This window comes from Alligator mississippiensis, chromosome 4 (genome assembly GCF_030867095.1).
Source record: "Alligator mississippiensis isolate rAllMis1 chromosome 4, rAllMis1, whole genome shotgun sequence".
NCBI lineage: Eukaryota > Metazoa > Chordata > Crocodylia > Alligatoridae > Alligator > Alligator mississippiensis.
In genome coordinates, this window is record NC_081827.1 from 91,845,784 (window position 1) to 91,862,747 (window position 16,964).

General features: G+C 45.3%; 1 protein-coding gene across 1 annotated transcript in view; it reads right to left on the reverse strand.

The window, feature by feature from the left end:
• The window catches only part of ANO4 (anoctamin 4), a 414,571-nt gene that overhangs the window by 46,714 nt on the left and 350,893 nt on the right, over window positions 1–16,964 (reverse strand). The window contains exons 17-19 of the mRNA XM_019480982.2: window positions 12,539–12,679; window positions 7,823–7,987; window positions 304–340 (exon numbers count right to left, since the gene is read on the reverse strand). Of these exons, the coding sequence (XP_019336527.2) occupies window positions 304–340; window positions 7,823–7,987; window positions 12,539–12,679 (343 nt within the window). The remainder of the gene's footprint in view (window positions 1–303; window positions 341–7,822; window positions 7,988–12,538; window positions 12,680–16,964) is intronic.

The window sequence follows — 16,964 nt, forward strand, 5'->3', positions numbered from 1 at the left end:
GATGAGTGGTGGCCCTCTGGGCCTTTAGCCTACGCTTCCTGCATCCCTCTGCTGTCTAGATCTAGAAGCTATATAGTCCTGCGTTAGATTAACCAAGGTGGTCTTTTTCTGATTTGACAGAGATAATTGTTCAAGGTGAGATTTTGACCTCCATGAAGCCAGTGGTAAAAATCCACCAGCTTCGAGAGAGCCAGGATTTCACTCTCCCCATTTAGAATTAAGCTCTGGGTGAGAGCTGAAGTATAAACAAACAAAAAACTGACCAATACAATATTGTTCAATTTCAGATTTATCACCACTTACCTAAATTTGTCAGTAAAAGAGCAACTTTTTCATACAGCTGCAACAAATGAGAAAACCTCTTAATATGTGAACAAGTCATTTAGACCTCATTAAAAACATTGATATATATTTTTAGGAAGAATAACTGTTACTGCATTTTAAACACTGATATTCCCATAATATTTGTGACATTACAATTATGTGATCAAAATATGAAGATAAATAATATTTAGTTCTTAGCATTTTTCAGCCACAGAAATGATTTACAAAAGAGAGGCATCAGTCCCCCTCTTCCTCCCCTCCTTCCTCCCCCATTACAGGTGCAGTACAGGAAGCTTAAGTAGTTTATAAAGCCATGATATTGAAATGAAAAAGTGCATGAATTTGAATAAAAAAATTAGCACCGTCTTTGGTCTGAAAAAGGTTGTTTAATTATGGGGAGACACAGGAAACTGGGGAAAACTTGACTGTCAAGAAAATTAATCTGAAGAAAAGTAGACCTTGTTTTTCTCTTTTTTGGTCAAGGAAAAGAAGGTCACTGGGGAGGCACGGGAGCTCAGAGAAAATCCTTTCTTCTTCATTATCACTAAAATGTATTTGGCTATTCAGAACCATTGAAGTTTTCAAAATTCGAAGTGACACTTGCCTATGGTACTAGGACTCCTTTTCAGGCTTCTCCAATTAATTGTTAATTTGTTTTATTAATAAATCTTGGTTTATGCATTTATTTACTTTTGAACAGCACTACAAATATGCATAATATTCATTGTTGTTCTAAAACCAAAACACCATATTTTTAGGTCTCAAGAGACTATGTGAGGTCAGATATTGCAAGGCAATGAGTATTCTCAACTCCTTTTGACGTTGTTGGGATTTGAGAATACTCTTCAACTCTTAGAAGAGTTTACCACCTTTCAGGTTTGGGTCTTGTGTGTATCCATTGTGGGTTCTTCATGTCAGCTGACTTCACCAAAGGTTAATGAAATATAGTCAGTTATAAACCTACTGCCTAAAAACTTTACTCCTCCCAAACACTATCATAGCCATTAATGACACTCCTCCCTTAGAAGAGCTTTTTGCCTTTCTGAATTCAAGTGGTAATTTTAATTCTTGTTTCATGTAATTCAAAAACTGATCCCTTGTCCAGCTTTAAAAGCATCTCTATATGGAGCGTGATAAATGTCTACGTGGGTTATACACTGATCTTAGTATTGAATATGTCCTTTTATAAGTCCACAATGACCTGCATGCCTGTGTATCAAGATTATGTTTCATTGTTATTCCTCCCAGATCAGTCAGACAGTGTTTGAGATTCTGTTAACAGGGCTTGGATCTGATTATCTGCTGCTGCAGTTCATCACTACTAATCCCAAGGGCTCCACTTACAATCACATTTTATTCAGCATTCATATTTTCTATGCACAGTATTATTGATATTAACAGGATTTATTATCCGAGATAAAGCTAGTGACTGCTGTCAACGCAGACTGCATAATTACCTGGGACACATTAGACCTGAAGGTCATCTAACCTTGTAATTAATGTGAATAATTGCATTATCCTTCCAGCTTTTGGAATATCCCACCTAAACGTTACTTGCAATTCAGAGTTTTCCCCTGATGCTTATTCTTTGACAGGTTGTAAAGCTGTATTAGAATCTTTGACTGCAGTTCATGCTGCCTTGCAGTGATTCCCACACTGCTATAAACACTATTGTGGTTTCTCACCTCAAGTTCCGTTTATATTAATAATCTCTCTGCTGCCTTTCTTCAGTTTTCTCATTTTACATCTAGTAGCAGATTCAACTGTTTCAGTGCCAGAAGTTATTTTAGGACATCTCCATTAATTTTCTATTCTCCCCAAAGTGGAAAGTAAGGGCAGAAACACACATCACCAAATAAAAGCGGATCATCTGTGGTGGGACATGATCACCACAGCTGATCCACTTTACTGGGAGACGCACATGACTCCAGCTTTTTATAGACATTATGTTTTTCTAGGTTTAATCTGGACTATAGCCATCACAATATACATGTGGACATCTGTAGTCCAAATTACAATTTGCTCTAGTCCTAATTAATTTATCCTCATTGAATGATGATTAAAGTTAATGCAAACTAGGGCAGTCCAAAACAGGCAGTTAAAACTGTATTAATTAACATGTATATACGGCACTTGCTTTTAGGAAAAAATAGTCCTTAGAAACTCAGATAAGTACTGCAAATATCAGTCCCTGCAGGAAAAACTCATTTGGGTTTTTGGAACACAACAGAGGCTATCAGGTACAAAACCTTTACAAAGTCAGATGTGCCAACAACATCAGGCCAATTGCACCCATTACAGCTTCTGGAACAGTACTTTAGATAAATTGCCAGTAGGTTTGCAACAAAGTAGCAGTGCTTACAGAGGCTTATTATTGCCTCCTAATTGGGCATACACTCCTACACAAAGGCTACAAATTGGGTCTGTTAAGGGGCTGTCAAGTGTATAGACTGTGTACAGCCAGTGCCTCCTGCCGTGATGGTCAATGATCATCTGTTAACCCTTAATTGGAATTGAAATTTGATTCAAACTGTGTGATGTGATCAGCATGTCTACAAATGACCTCCTTGTCCCACACTAGGCCCTTTGCTCGATAACGGGACTAGGGGCAATATGGTCCCCCTGCCTGGAGATTCCCTGTGTCCCTTGCTGCTCCATGTCAGATCCTGCACTGACCTGTGCCTTACATAGGAACCCACACTGACTTATGCCTCCACCTGAAGCACGGGCCAGCACAGGTCCTGGCCAGGACGTGCAGGGTACCAGGGATCCTACGTTGCTCACACCAGGGCCCATGATTCAGGAAGAGGCACAAGTCTGTGTAGGTCCCCATGGGGAAGCACTGGGCACTGGGGATTACCTAGCTCCTGTATGGCTTCATGCCACCTTGTGCTGCAGTCTACCCTGACCCATAAATCTGCATGAAGCACAGGTTGGCCAGAGTCCTGGCAAGAGGCATGGGGTGGTGCAGGCGCTAGGGACTTCCTGGGGCTCTGTGCCTCCATTCTGGAACTGAGCCAAGTCCCATGCCAACCCAGAGGCACTGGTCAGCATGGGTCCTGGCATGGAGGGACTGGGCCCCAGGATTCTCCCAGCTCCCATGGTTCTTTGTGTCTCCTTGCCAGGACCCCACTGACCTGTGGTTTACAAAGAGGCACAGGCCAGTGCAGGTCCTGGCATGGGGTGTTATGGAGTAGTGTCAGAGCTGGGCACTTCCTGGAACCCCACACTGGTACCTGTGCTGATCCATGCCTCTACATGAAGCATGGCTAAGTGTGGGTCCCAGAGTGGGGATGGGGCATGGCTGGAGCATGGCTGGCAGTCCTTGGCACTCCATGCCTCCGTGCTGGTCAGAATGGGTTTGGGCATGGAGGCATGCCCTGCTTTGGATTCTCTACATCCTGCACCTCCATGCCAGGACTGATGCAAGCTTTCCTTGCTTTCAGAGACATGCCTGGGGCATCTCTGTAAGTAGGGAATGTCAGACAAGTGCACAGGATGGGGCTCCTCAAGCACCCAGAGCACCTGCCTGGGGTAGCTGGAGAGTGTAGGCAGCTCCAGGGCTCCAAACTGCCTGCACTCTCCTGCCACAGAACAAATAGAAATTGGCCATAATAAAGTGGCAGAATTTATTATTACCTTTTGTGGCTCCATTAATGTGACATGACCAAAAGCAGGGATGCCCATTTGCTTGGCATTTCTGCCATAACAATTTTTATGGCAACACAAATGCACCATCTGTTTCTACCCTAAAAAATAAGTTAAAAAACTTAAGTTCCATCTAAAATAGGGGTGGGCAATTATTTTAGTTGGAGGGCCACTTAGGGAGTTTTAGTGAGCCATCATGGGCTGGGTCAGCACTCCCCACCCCCTGCCACAGTTCACCAAAACTCCCTAACTGGCCCTTCAGCCAAAATAATTGTCCACCCTGCACTATACCAAATTATGTCCAATAAAGATGAAAATCTCACCGTCTCAGAACGGGACAGGTGGGCAGGACCAGGGCTGGGATCAGGATTACAGGGCAATGACAATGTGGGGCCAAGGCCAGGACTGGGGCAGAGCTGTGATTTGTTGCCCATGTGCCCCTATGATGGGTGCTGGTTCCATGGGCAGGGGTGTGCAGGAAGAAGATCATGGCTCTTCCCTGGGCTCCAAGGCCATGCTGTTACCATCCCACAATCCCGAAGTCTTCATGGAGACTGGCTATGGGACCCATGTGGGCAGGGCATGCAGCCAGGCAGATGGAAGGCCAGACTTAGACTTCAGGAAGGCCTTCGATACGGTATCCCACCCCATACTGGTGAACAAGTTAAGAGGCTGTGACGTGGATGACTACACAGTCCTGTGGGTGGCGAATTGGCTAGAGGGTCGCACCCAGAGAGTCGTGGTGGATGGGTCGGTTTCGACCTGGAAGGGTGTGGGCAGTGGGGTCCCGCAGGGCTCGGTCCTTGGACCGATACTCTTTAATGTCTTCATCAGTGACTTGGACGAGGGAGTGAAATGTACTCTGTCCAAGTTTGCAGATGACACAAAGATATGGGGAGATGTAGACACGCCGGAGGGCAGGGAACAGCTGCAAGCAGATCTGACAGGTTGGACAAGTGGGCAGAAAACAACAGGATGCAGTTCAACAAGGAGAAATGCAAAATGCTGCACCTAGGGAGGAAAAATGTCCAGCACACCTACAGCCTAGGGAATGACCTGCTGGGTGGCACGGAAGTGGAAAGGGATCTTGGAGTCCTAGTGGACTCCAAGATGAACATGAGTCGGCAGTGTGACGAAGCCATCAAAAAAGCCAATGGCACTTTATCGTGCATCAGCAGATGCATGACGAATAGGTTCAAGGAGGTGATACTTCCCCTCTATCGGGCGCTGGTCAGACCGCAGTTGGAGTACTGCATGCAATTCTGGGCGCCACACTTCAAGAAGGATGCGGATAACCTGGAGAGGGTCCAGAGAAGGGACACACATATGGTTAAAGGCTTGCAGGCCAAGCCCTATGAGGAGAGACTAGGGCACCTGGACCTCTTCAGCCTCTGCAAGAGAAGGTTGAGAGGTGACCTTGTGGCTGCCTATAAGTTCATCATGGGGGCATAGAAGGGAATTGGTGAGGCTTTACTCACCAAGGCGCCCCTGGGGGTTACAAGAAACAATGGCCACAAGCTAGCAGAGAGCAGATTTAGATTGGACATTAGGAAGAACTTCTTCACAGTTAGAGTGGCCAAGGTCTGGAACGGGCTCCCAAGGGAGGTGGTGCTCTCCCCTACCCTGGGGGTCTTCAAGAGGAGGTTAGATGAGTATCTAGCTGGGGTCATCTAGACCCAGCACTCTTTCCTGCCTATGCAGGGGGTCGGACTTGATGATCTATTAAGGTTCCTTCCGACCCTAACATCTATGAATCTATGAATGGGATGGGGACATGGGTGGGCAGGGAGCTGCATCAGGGAGTAGGATTGGCAGGCAGGGTTGGGGTTGGGATCAGGATTACAGGGCAGTGACAGCACAGGGCCAGGGCCCAGGCAGAGCTGTGATCTGCTTCCTGCATGCCCCTGCCCATGAAACTGGTGCCCATGGCAGGAGTGCATGGGGAATGGATTATGGCTCTGCACTGGGCTCCGGCCCCACACTGTCACCACTCCATGATCCTGATCCCAATTCCCGGCTCCGCCTGTCTGATTTAAAAAAAAATAAATCCAAAGCCCCAGAGCCAAAATCTATCCCACCTAAAGACACCTAAGTACAACCCTATTCCATCCCGCTTGAGTCTTTGAAAAACTGGTATCATATCTGCTTTTATAAAAGCACCACCCTCCTAACCTAGGCTAAGTTACAAAAAACAGTATGGAGGAGGAAGACCCTTCTCACCTTTTGCTAACATTTTTTCAGGGACTCAAGATAGGTGGAACAGGATTACAATTAAGTGCCACAGTCCATTGAGGCATCTAATATGTGGAATAGGATTGGGCTCATAATCCTAACTGCCCCTCTTTCCCCCCCATAAAAATACCTTAAAAGTTCTCAAAACAGCTTCCCAGTTCAATAATGCCCTTTGCTGCCTCTTACTAACCCTCTTTCCAATCTTTTAATCACCATTCTCCTTCTCTCCCTCAGAAAAAAAACATGGGATGGTGGACATATCTTACAATTTCTTCTAAAGGTTACTCAGTCTAGTTATGGGTACCCAAGAGAAGTGAATTCCTGCAAGTCTTGAAGAGTTCTCTTTAATATCTCAGGTGACTGCACATTTTTATGAATTGTTTGTGGAGTAGCCAGCACTTAGAAATCCATTGCTCAGAATTTATATCTTAAGTTTCTGCCAGAAATCAACTGGATAGAGAGTGCCGCTCATGGAAGAATAGCATGCTTTCCTTGAGAAGCAATACAGACTAAGTAGATCAAAACATTTTGCAATAGCTGCAATTTCTATAGGGTTTGAGCAGGTAGCCTCTATAAAATGTATTGCAATAACATAACCTCCAGGAGACAAAGACAGAAATAACAGCAATATCCACATCAGAAAGAAGCGGAAATCATCTTCTTGCTAAAAGCAGATGTCATGAGACATATTTAACAACTGAGGCTCATCCCCTCACCTTCCCCCTCTACTCCCCATTCTGATCTTTCTCACTGGGACTTTTATCACCTGGATCTTCAAGGCAAATTTTTCCTTTACTAAATGACTGGGTTCAAAACAGTTTACATATAATTAAAAGTCAGTCTCCCCCTCCCATCCCATAAGTCTCCTTTCCTAGAATGCAATAGTTGAAAACATCTAACCGTGATCTTGTGAAGGCTAGAAGTAACTGATGAATTCAAACCTACTCAACCAATCTTACCCCCTCCTTATGAAGTTTAAAATTTTTGAGAGTGTTTTCACATGTAGGGTGGAATTGCCTGTTCTGATATAAGCAAGAACTGACTTTGATCACTTTATTTAGAAAGAAAAAAGAAACATTCTCTTCCCCTTCTCCCTAAAGCACATTTAAGTAGGGTGACCATATGGGACAATGTGAAATCTGGGACACTGCCCCCTCCTGCAGGCTGCAGGGAATCAACGGCCCATCAATGACCCATTGTTCTTTACTTCATAGGTGTTAACAATCACCTGTGAAGTAACTATTAGTATTACTGGGTAATTTTGCTGTGGCTAGGGCTTCCTATTTCACAGCTCCTGCCTCTTTGCCTTTGCGCCCTGCACCCGGGACACTCATTTGAATTTTCACCTGCCTGCCAAGACTGGCCTCCAAAATCCCCTGTCCCAGCAACTAGAATGAATATGCCCCTTTACAAAAATTTAACTTTTAAATATTTTCATGTAAGCTAATAACACAAACATAGTGGACATGTAGGTGTGGAGTGCACTGAATTCCTATTCAAGTTGGCAGGAATTCATTCAGGAATGCATGCAGAAGCCTGCAGACTGGGACATATATGGATCAAGTGCCTGCAGGTGGTTTACTTGAGATCCTAGTTAGTTCTACTTAGTATTACTTACCACATTCAGTAGCATGATGATGGAAAAGTTGATGCACACTGCAGTCCCTGTAGTTGCAACCTGAGAGTTATTCCTGATTAAAGCCCACTTAAAGGCAGCAAAAGTGCTGACAGTCACAACACGGTAAATAACAATGCCAAAAACAGCAGCAATCACCACACAGATCTAAAGAGGGGGAAAAAAACCAATCAAATAAGAAATCCCAGACCTCCTCAGAACTGGAATTTCTTCCAGAAATTCTCAAGACTATAACAATCTGAAAACACAAGTGATAGGTGTGAAACTACATCAATCTGTTTTTCAGAAAAAAGTTTTACCAGAAATAATATCTCCAATTTCTGATCCACTTCCTGTAACATAAAATATCTTTATTACCTGATTAAAATAATGCCTAAATTTAAACAATTTCAAATGTTTTATGCCACAGAAAGGTGCTGGCTCTTGACCTCTAAAGTTTTCTTTATTTGGATGAAAACTCACTTCTCTGTAGGAAGGCAATATGATACTTATGCATCAAATATGAGTGTTTAAGTGATGCATCAGGTTTTATGCTGGTGTTCTCCTCAGAGGTGGTTAGAGGCACGAGATTGTGCATTACTTCAGACATCTGCCAAAGGGTGTCACTTGTAGACCTACCTGAATATGGGAACCTTGTCATTCAGGCTGGGGATTCAAAAGTGGCTAGACATGATCCCTAGAATCATTCCCATATGTTGTGTTGGCTACAGAGGGATGGTAATGGATCTAGTCTCATTGGTAATATCCTCCCAGAGGGGACTTTCAACAAAAAATTATAATTATAATGTGGGAACATTGCATTAGAGCTGAGACCACTAAATCACCACATACAAAATCTGAGCATTAAATAGCAATTAACTAATGTTTTAATCATATTTGAACTGGTCACATGGGGGGAGGTGGGTCAAACATTTTGGAATTAACATGGGTGATTCAGTCTTCAGTCTACATTATAATTTAGCTATGCTATTATGTCTTCAGTAGCAGCCAAACATATATTAGGAATGTCCAGGTGTGCTAGCAGACCATAAGTGTGTAGTTAAACCTGACCACTTTGTGATAGCCAATTAGAAAATATAACTGAATCTTTTCTGAGGACATTTCATGCTAATCAAGTCACGTTTACATTCTTTATTTACAGAACTGATTTCTCAAAGGATGGCATAATCCAAGTATAAAGAAACCCAAAAAAGAGAAGCTTAAAATCTGTGGGAGCATATAGGGCCAGATCATCTGATCCCTTGCTGATACTCTGTTGGCACAGAGCAACACTAAAGTCACTCTACTTCCTGAGTTAGTGGATGACTGCCTTTTGATGAGTAAAGTTGTATGTGGAGTAGAGATCTGTTAGAAACATTTTTATCAACTCCTGTCTGGATCCAGAACACAGGAAAAAGGAGTATAGCTCAGAAAGCTCTATCCTCTGATGATCACTGCTTACTAGAAAGGATGGACAGGCAAAGTAAACCAGGACAACGAGGTTGTTCTGGTTTACACTGGGACTGGCTTGAGGCTGGACAGCTCTAGGATTTGAGGAGAAGTGTGTGTATAGGACGGGAGTACGTTCCAATAAATGGGCTTAGTACTGGCTTCAATAAGAGAGCCAATTGGCCCTAATAAGAACTATGAGAAGACTGTCAGCAGTCAGAAGGAGTCACAGCAACCTGAATAATATTATTCTAACAGTAAAAAGGTATTGTGAATTCATTTTTAATATTAATTAAACTAAAAACTGTTCATTGTAAAAATTGAAGCTAAAACTATTTTGCTGACCCCAACCTACAACTATTTTTATATGCATACAAATAAAATGGGAAAGCATTACTTTTGCCTGAGGGATTCCTCTGTTCAATTCAGAATTTGTTAGTACATTCTGGGGTACTACTATACAGTAAAAATATGAAGAAATGTGTTTAACGCTCACAGATTCAGGGATTTTATTCCAGGAACAACATTTGAGCTGTTTTTGCTTCAAGAACAACTTTCAAGGGATGAATTAACTATGATTTACTTGAGTAGGGCAAGGACCCATACACCAAATCCTGCTAGAGTGTTTAGACATAGGATTTAAAAATGTGTGTGGGTGCGTGTGTGTTTTACACACTCCAGCCTACTTTATAATTAAAAGTAGGTACTGGTAGTCAGGATTCATGCTGCTCTTGATCTCTGTACCTTGTCCAGTTCTGATGCCATGAATAAGGAACCTATACTATGGCAGGGGGTGGGATATAAGCCACATCCACTATGCTCAATGTTTCCTTCTGGATAGCATCAAGCAGTTTCTCCACTCAGCACGGTGGCTGGCTACCTAACAACACTGTTATAGGGAAAGGCGCCAACTCAGAGTTATGGTTCCCAATCTAGGGACCAAGGACCTAATATATAGATGTGCCACAATGCTGCGTGTTGCAGCACCTAAGCTACTCTAATAACGGACTCTAAAAAGGAAAGTCAGTTGGGCACATTGTATGATCAATCCAAATGACTACTAAAATGTAGCCAGAATTTTAGAACACAGATTTCAGATTCGGAGACGTTAGAAATGCCCTATTTGGGGTATTTATGTCAGTCTTTGTATATTTTTATCAGCCCAATGTAATCCACCTGTATCACAAAACCAAAACATACATATTATTCTAAGGTAGGCTTTCTGCTTCATCTTGTTTTTAGTGCATGTACAGAGTTTAGATATATCACGGTGATAAGCATTCATGAATACTGAGAGGGAAAGCTTGACATTGATTCCTGTCAGTTTTCAAGGGCAAGAAAATTAAAGACTTCAAAATGATTCCTTTGTTAGGAAAATAGATTGGATTCGCCTATCCCACTTGAGCAGTCCCCTCCTACTGTCAGCGCCATGGACATCTGAGTTTCTTTTTATTTTTGACCAGTGGCATATATTTTATTCTCCTGAGGACTGAAATGCTTTTATGTAGCCCACAACTGGCAGCTCAGTAGGGATAACTGTGAAACTTAATGGCCTGTGAGATACAGTACATCAGACTAAATGGCCTAAGGACCTTAACCTCCACTAAAACACAGTACACAGTCAACATTCATAATGGGGAGTAGGGATTTGCCATGGCTGAGAGAGAGTGTTTAATATTTAAATCACACAGCATAAACTACAATATCACCTTTGGCAGTTATGCTAATCAATGTATTAAATTATCATTCTCTGGTTTTCATTTTAAAATGAAACCTCTGTATCTTCCCTCTTCCTCATAGGTAATGACTGCTCATCCCTAAACAATAATTCAGGGATTAGCATTAATATTTAGAGTTTATATAATGGATACATTCAGTAAAAGTAAACCATATAGTAAGCTCAATGCATATAATTTACAATGCAATGCAAATAAACCAAAAGTAAACTCAATGCTTATATATTAAAGTGCTTTAAAATCCAGTGCTGAGGTTCTCATTCAGGTGCCAAGCAGCCCTAGACCTTTGTGACTTAAGCCTTTCCAGAGAGGACTAAAGTACGTTGATTTTAACTTAGTAAGGTCTTTGACCATTTCTTCTACACATTAGGAATTGGTATTTCCTTTGATGTACCAGTAAATCAGCTTTACCTCACAAACTTTAGTATATTAATTTACGCTAGCAGAGCCCCTTTTCATGCATTTTTTACTGAAGCGCAACTATAAAGCAATAGAAAGATTGTTCACATAAAAATGGTGATTTCCTTCCAATCTCTTCCCCACCTGTGGAAGACAGATGCATCACTTCAGAGATTTTTTTGTGCAGGATGGAGACAGTACCAGACTATTTTATTTGGAAAGACAGAATATAGGCCTCTCTCTGAAAAAAGACAGGTTAAAGATTGGCTTGGAGTAGGAGGAGGAAAAAATGCTTTCTCCACCCAGTGGAGAAAACTGGAGGAAAAAAAGTGCACATTTTGTTATATTTAGAAAGTCAATTGTGAAGCAGAGAGGACATCAGGAGGGCAACGCCGAGCAAATGAAATCTCCTAAAATCGGCACCTGAAGTCATTAACTTAGCTATTGAAAGCTGTTGCCCATCCTTTGGTCCTTTCTCTGCCCATCTATCATACATAATGAGCATTCCTGATTTAATATTCCTTCTGCCTTTCCAGCCTAAGTCTCTACTTTGCTGCCCAGAAATAAACCTCCCATTCAATTTAAATGGAAATTTTCCAGTCTAGATCACTTACCTGTGTCATCACAGGTGCTGAGGCTGTTATATTCTGCTTTCAAACCTCTTGGAAAAGCATTAATAATTCCCACTAGGGCTAGAATATGACACCCACTGTGATTTAGACACATTGTTGTTGGTAGGCTGCCAGTATGTAATAGATTCAGTAGTTCAGAGGGTACAGTGAGCATTTCAGGAAGAATCACAGCCTGGGAGCATGGCAAAAGATCACTGTTGTTTTAAGCTTTGCACTGTGGAGAAAGCACTTAGTTCGGAGGGAACGGTGTAAATTCCCATTAACAATGAAAATAATACTTCTTTCTCTGGATCTCTGTCATGCATCATAACAATGACTCTTGAAGACTCTAACCATGAGCCCTGAGAGCACTTTTAAATCTGGGTCTCTCACTAACAGTGCCTTTCAGCAAAAGCATCTTAAGCTCCTACATGTGCCAAACAATCTCATCCAGCATCTCCATGTTCTCAACAAAGATATGACTGTATTTCAAGCAATTCATAAAGAAATTAAATCTCACAAACCATAAAAAATATTCCAGATGCAGAAACAATAAGTCTGCTGCATTTATCTGCAAATGCTTGATAAGGCTCTGGCTTTCCAGATATGGGGTTCATCCGTTCTTTCTTGGAGTACTTGGCTTCAAACTGGGGACGTATTTCTTCCTGCAGAACAGATAAGCAGTGTTTATGTATAGTACAGTTATGCGAGGGTATCTAGGAAACTTTAGATTGCTTCGTCAAATCAATTCTAGTAAATACACCAGTCCAGTTAACCCTTAAAAAGGAAAATAGTAAATCATTGCGACAAAAGGACATTTGCATTCACAGCTTTACATCAGCAAAATATAACACTTTTTTGTTACTTACTCATTTAAAGAAGATATTTGAAATGTAACATTGTTTCAACAATGACAGCAGGAAATTCCTTGATATACTACCATCCTGATAATACAGGGATTCTGATACTAAGATGGTAGGAACTCAATAGATCCTGAGCAACATTACATTGCATCCTTTTTCCCATATTCTGACAAGATTTCTTGCTTGACTTCCCCATTTTAGCATGCAATTCTGCAGCATTTCAGGCAACTCAGGCAATACTGGATACAGGGTCAGCTTTAAACAGTAGGCATTTTGTCAACTTTTCCTTTACCTTAACTCTCTATAGAAACTAAATATGTGGATGTCTTACAAAGGTTAAATTACTATAATCTGTTTTACAGGCACCCCTATGGGCACATCCACCTGAGATGCATTAATCTGCATCATCCTAATTTAATGTACATTAAGGCCATGCATTTACATATGCACACCCTTAATGCGCATTAAAAATGTTGAATTTAGGCATTAACACATGTGAATTTAAGCTCATTAACACATGTGTAGACACAATCCAGCAGTAACTTTAGGGGACTGGTCTAGGGAGCTGGCCACCTCCCCTCCCCCAGGGGCAGACCCTAGCTATAGGCTATAAAAGCAGCTGTAGGCTATAAAAGCCAGCTCTGCCTGGCCTGTCCCTCTCCAGAGCTGCTGCTTGGCCACAGGTGAGTGTTACAAATAGCTGCAGCTTGCTGCACCTCTTACCCAGCCTGAGATCCCCCGCCCAGGGCTGTTGCCTGGCTGTCTCTGCCAACATGGCCAGCACCTGCTCCCTGCTACTGCTCACTCCCAGCTGTCTCCTGTACTTGCATGTCCTGTGGTGAAGTGTCTCTGCTGTGTGGCTCCCAGTCCCTGGCTGTGCCCCTGTGCTTAGCACTGCTGTCAGCCATCCATGGATGGCCAGCTGTACAGGGGCCAAAACAACCAGCATGGGATGACTATGTTGTTGCCCTCCTCCCCATTGAGTCCTGGCCCTGCCCATGTGCGCATGCCTGTGCCAACAACCAGGGTCCCCAACTGGACCCAGGATGAGAAGCACAACCTTTTGGCACTCTGGGGCTGTGCTGATGTGTAGAGGCAGTTTATGCGGGGTGGATGCTTGAACGCCAACATTTATGAAGCCCTGTTGGGCAGGATGTGGGATCAAGGGAACTCTTAGTTGGTGTGGCAGTGCTGTGTAATGGTCAAGGTCTTGTGGGCACAGAGGTTGGCTGTGACCAACTTCAGTCATCAGTCTGGTCAAGCTCCAAAGTCTATGCCCTTTGTGCAGTAGCTGACCTACATTTTGGCAACCCAGGAGCCAGGCCACACCCCTGTAAGTGCCACCAGCAGGGGTGGCCTGCCCGAGTCCCCATCCCACCCTGACTCCTCTGGTGACATGTCAGCATAGGAGGGGACCTCAGGCCTTCAGCACCCTGCCCTGTCCTCCTCCCCAGCTGCTACATGCACTGGCAGTGTGGGGAGCCATGCCTAGTGGTTGCCTTGCCATTGGTGCAGCCCCAGACCCTTGCATGAGGAGCGGCGAGCCACATCCCCACCAGCTGTCAGCAGTGCCAGCTCCTCCCCGGGGGGGGGGGAGCCCTGACCGGGTGCCAGCTTGCTGTACACTGCAGGACATGGACACCAGGTGCAGTCAGATGCCATCACCAATGGGGAGACCTGTGCCAAGCTGCCAGCCCCAGACACATGGTAAGTCCCACACTGGGGAAGGGCCCTCCCACTCCCGGCCTGGCCTACCCACAGTCCCCTGACCCCAGGTTCCCCAACCCACAGCATGCAGAGAGGTGGGACACAGTTCAGAACTTTATTCAGCAGTCTGTGTCCCTACGGCTGGGTGGGTATGGGCCTCTCACATACTGAGGAAGACGTCAATGCTGGCGGTGATTTCCTTCTTGGTAGTGTTGTGACAAGTAGCCCTAGGGCACCTCCTCAGAGAGGCCCCCTGTGGGGAGGGCAGGGGCATGGATAGTCCCTTGTCCTAGTTGTCTGGGAGCCCCACACACTCTGAACCTGGGTGCCGTGGGCTGGGCAGCAGCACAGCAGAGTGGTTGGCCTGCAGGTACATAGGGGAGAGTGGGGTCTGGAGCCAGCAGGTGCTGCCATAAGCCTAGCCTGGTCTGCCCTGGGAAGGGGGTTTAGGAGACAGGTTGCCTGAGGCCAGCACCCAGTAAGTCAGCTGGTGGCTGCCAGAGTCTAGGCCTGCCCAGCTGACATACTATGGTCTCTGGGCACCTGTGCATAGCTGACCCCTAATCAGTTCAGAGCATCTTATCTCTGAAATGTTATAAAATCTCACAAAAGACTTAAGTGTCTTGCCTCTGCAGGGCCAACATCTGGATGTGGAGGAAAGCCCACCAGCCTCAGTGGGGATGCCACCTCAGATTTGCCCCCATCCATTGCTGGAGTGGTCTAGGTGTCAGCTCTGCGAGCAGCACACCAGGGACCAGACCTTGCTGCTCCAGCAGCTGGTGGCAGTAGTGGAAGAGTGGGAGGTGAGGGAGTAGACCTGGTGGACAGAGGATGTCACCCAGGGGGAGGTACAGTACCAGGTACAGTCGGACCACTGGGCCTGCATGGAGGCCCTGGAGTAGGAGTGCCTGGAGCAGCTCCAGCAGCAGGGGGATGCCAGCTGCCAGGTCATGGAGACCCTCCTGGCCCTGGCAGCCATGTACATTCCCTCTGCTGCCCGGCCAACACCCATGGCCCCACAGGGCTCTTGCGTCCCACCCAGTGCCCTGCAGCCAGCTCCCACCTGGCCCTGGGAGGAGATCCTAGGGTACCTCCTGCCTGCCAGACACCTGGCTTGGCCCCTGCCCTGGATCTGCTGCCACACACCTGGACATAGCCCTGCCACTCGTCCATGCACCATGCAGCTGAAGACCCTCCTCCACATGAGGTCACCACCACCTGCTGGAGTTGCTGCAGCCCCTGGACCTGTGGGGGAACATCCAGGGGCTGAGATACTGGGCACCTGCCCTGTGGTTCTGCCCCCTGGGCCCTCCCTTATAGCCCCTCCCCCCCCCAACTGGGCATGCGCAGCCAAAATATTGTAAATAGTTTTCAATATGTATATAGTTTGTCTCCTGTATACAGTTTGCCTCTTGTAAGTGGGTTTTGTATTGTTGGTAGGTGGGGAGGGTTGTGGAGGGGCACTATTTGTTGAGGGAGGAGGGATGGTGTTGGGGATTGTGACGGCAATAAAGTTTTTTTTGTTTCACTGATGTGTGTATCCTGAGAGTGGTGTTGGGGGTGGGAATGGGGTAAGGGTTGTGTGGGCGGCAGGGCAGGTGGGCTGGAGCAGGGAGTGCAGGAGGAGGCGGTTGGGCCTCCTGCAGCCAGTGTCCTGGACCTCACTAGCAGGTGCATGGTTCTCCTGGGACCCAGATGGTGAGGCCTCTTGGGGCCAGTAGGGCCACCACCAGGGCCATCAGCAGCACAGGGCACTGGCTGTCACTGGCAGGGGCCGGGGTGGAGCAGCGGGGCACTGGGCACCTCTGGCAAGGACAGGCGCAGCCCTGGCATGGGGAGGCAGGGTGGGCAGGAAGGGAGCTGCTGCGTGCTACCCCTGTGCTGGGCACGGGACTCCTGGGCAGGGAAAGGGCTGGGTAGGGATCAGAGCTTCCAGGTGCTGGCAGTTGGTGCTGGCTTCAACATGGCTTCCAAGGGCTGGCATCCATGTGGCTGGATGCTGGAGCTCCCCCCAGTGGCCACAGGGGCACATGGCAGGACTGGAGGGACTTGGGACTAACATCAGTGCTAAGTGCACTAACTTTAGTCCCAAGTCTCTGCATGTGTAGACACCTGGCAAAAAAAATTGCTTAATGAGCATTAGCTTAATGCACATTAAATTTAGTCATGCTTATTTGTACATGTAGACATTCCCTATTTGCAGTGTTTATTCAACTTTTACTCCAGTGGTATCTCCATAGCCCCATCTTCAGATGCATTAGAACTGTTTTGTGGCGCTGTCACTCCTTAGCTAGGTAGGCAATTTTCCAGTGGCATATAATTAGCATAATAAATCTTTTATTCCACTTCCTCCTGTGGCTGATGTAGAGAGTACTGTCAA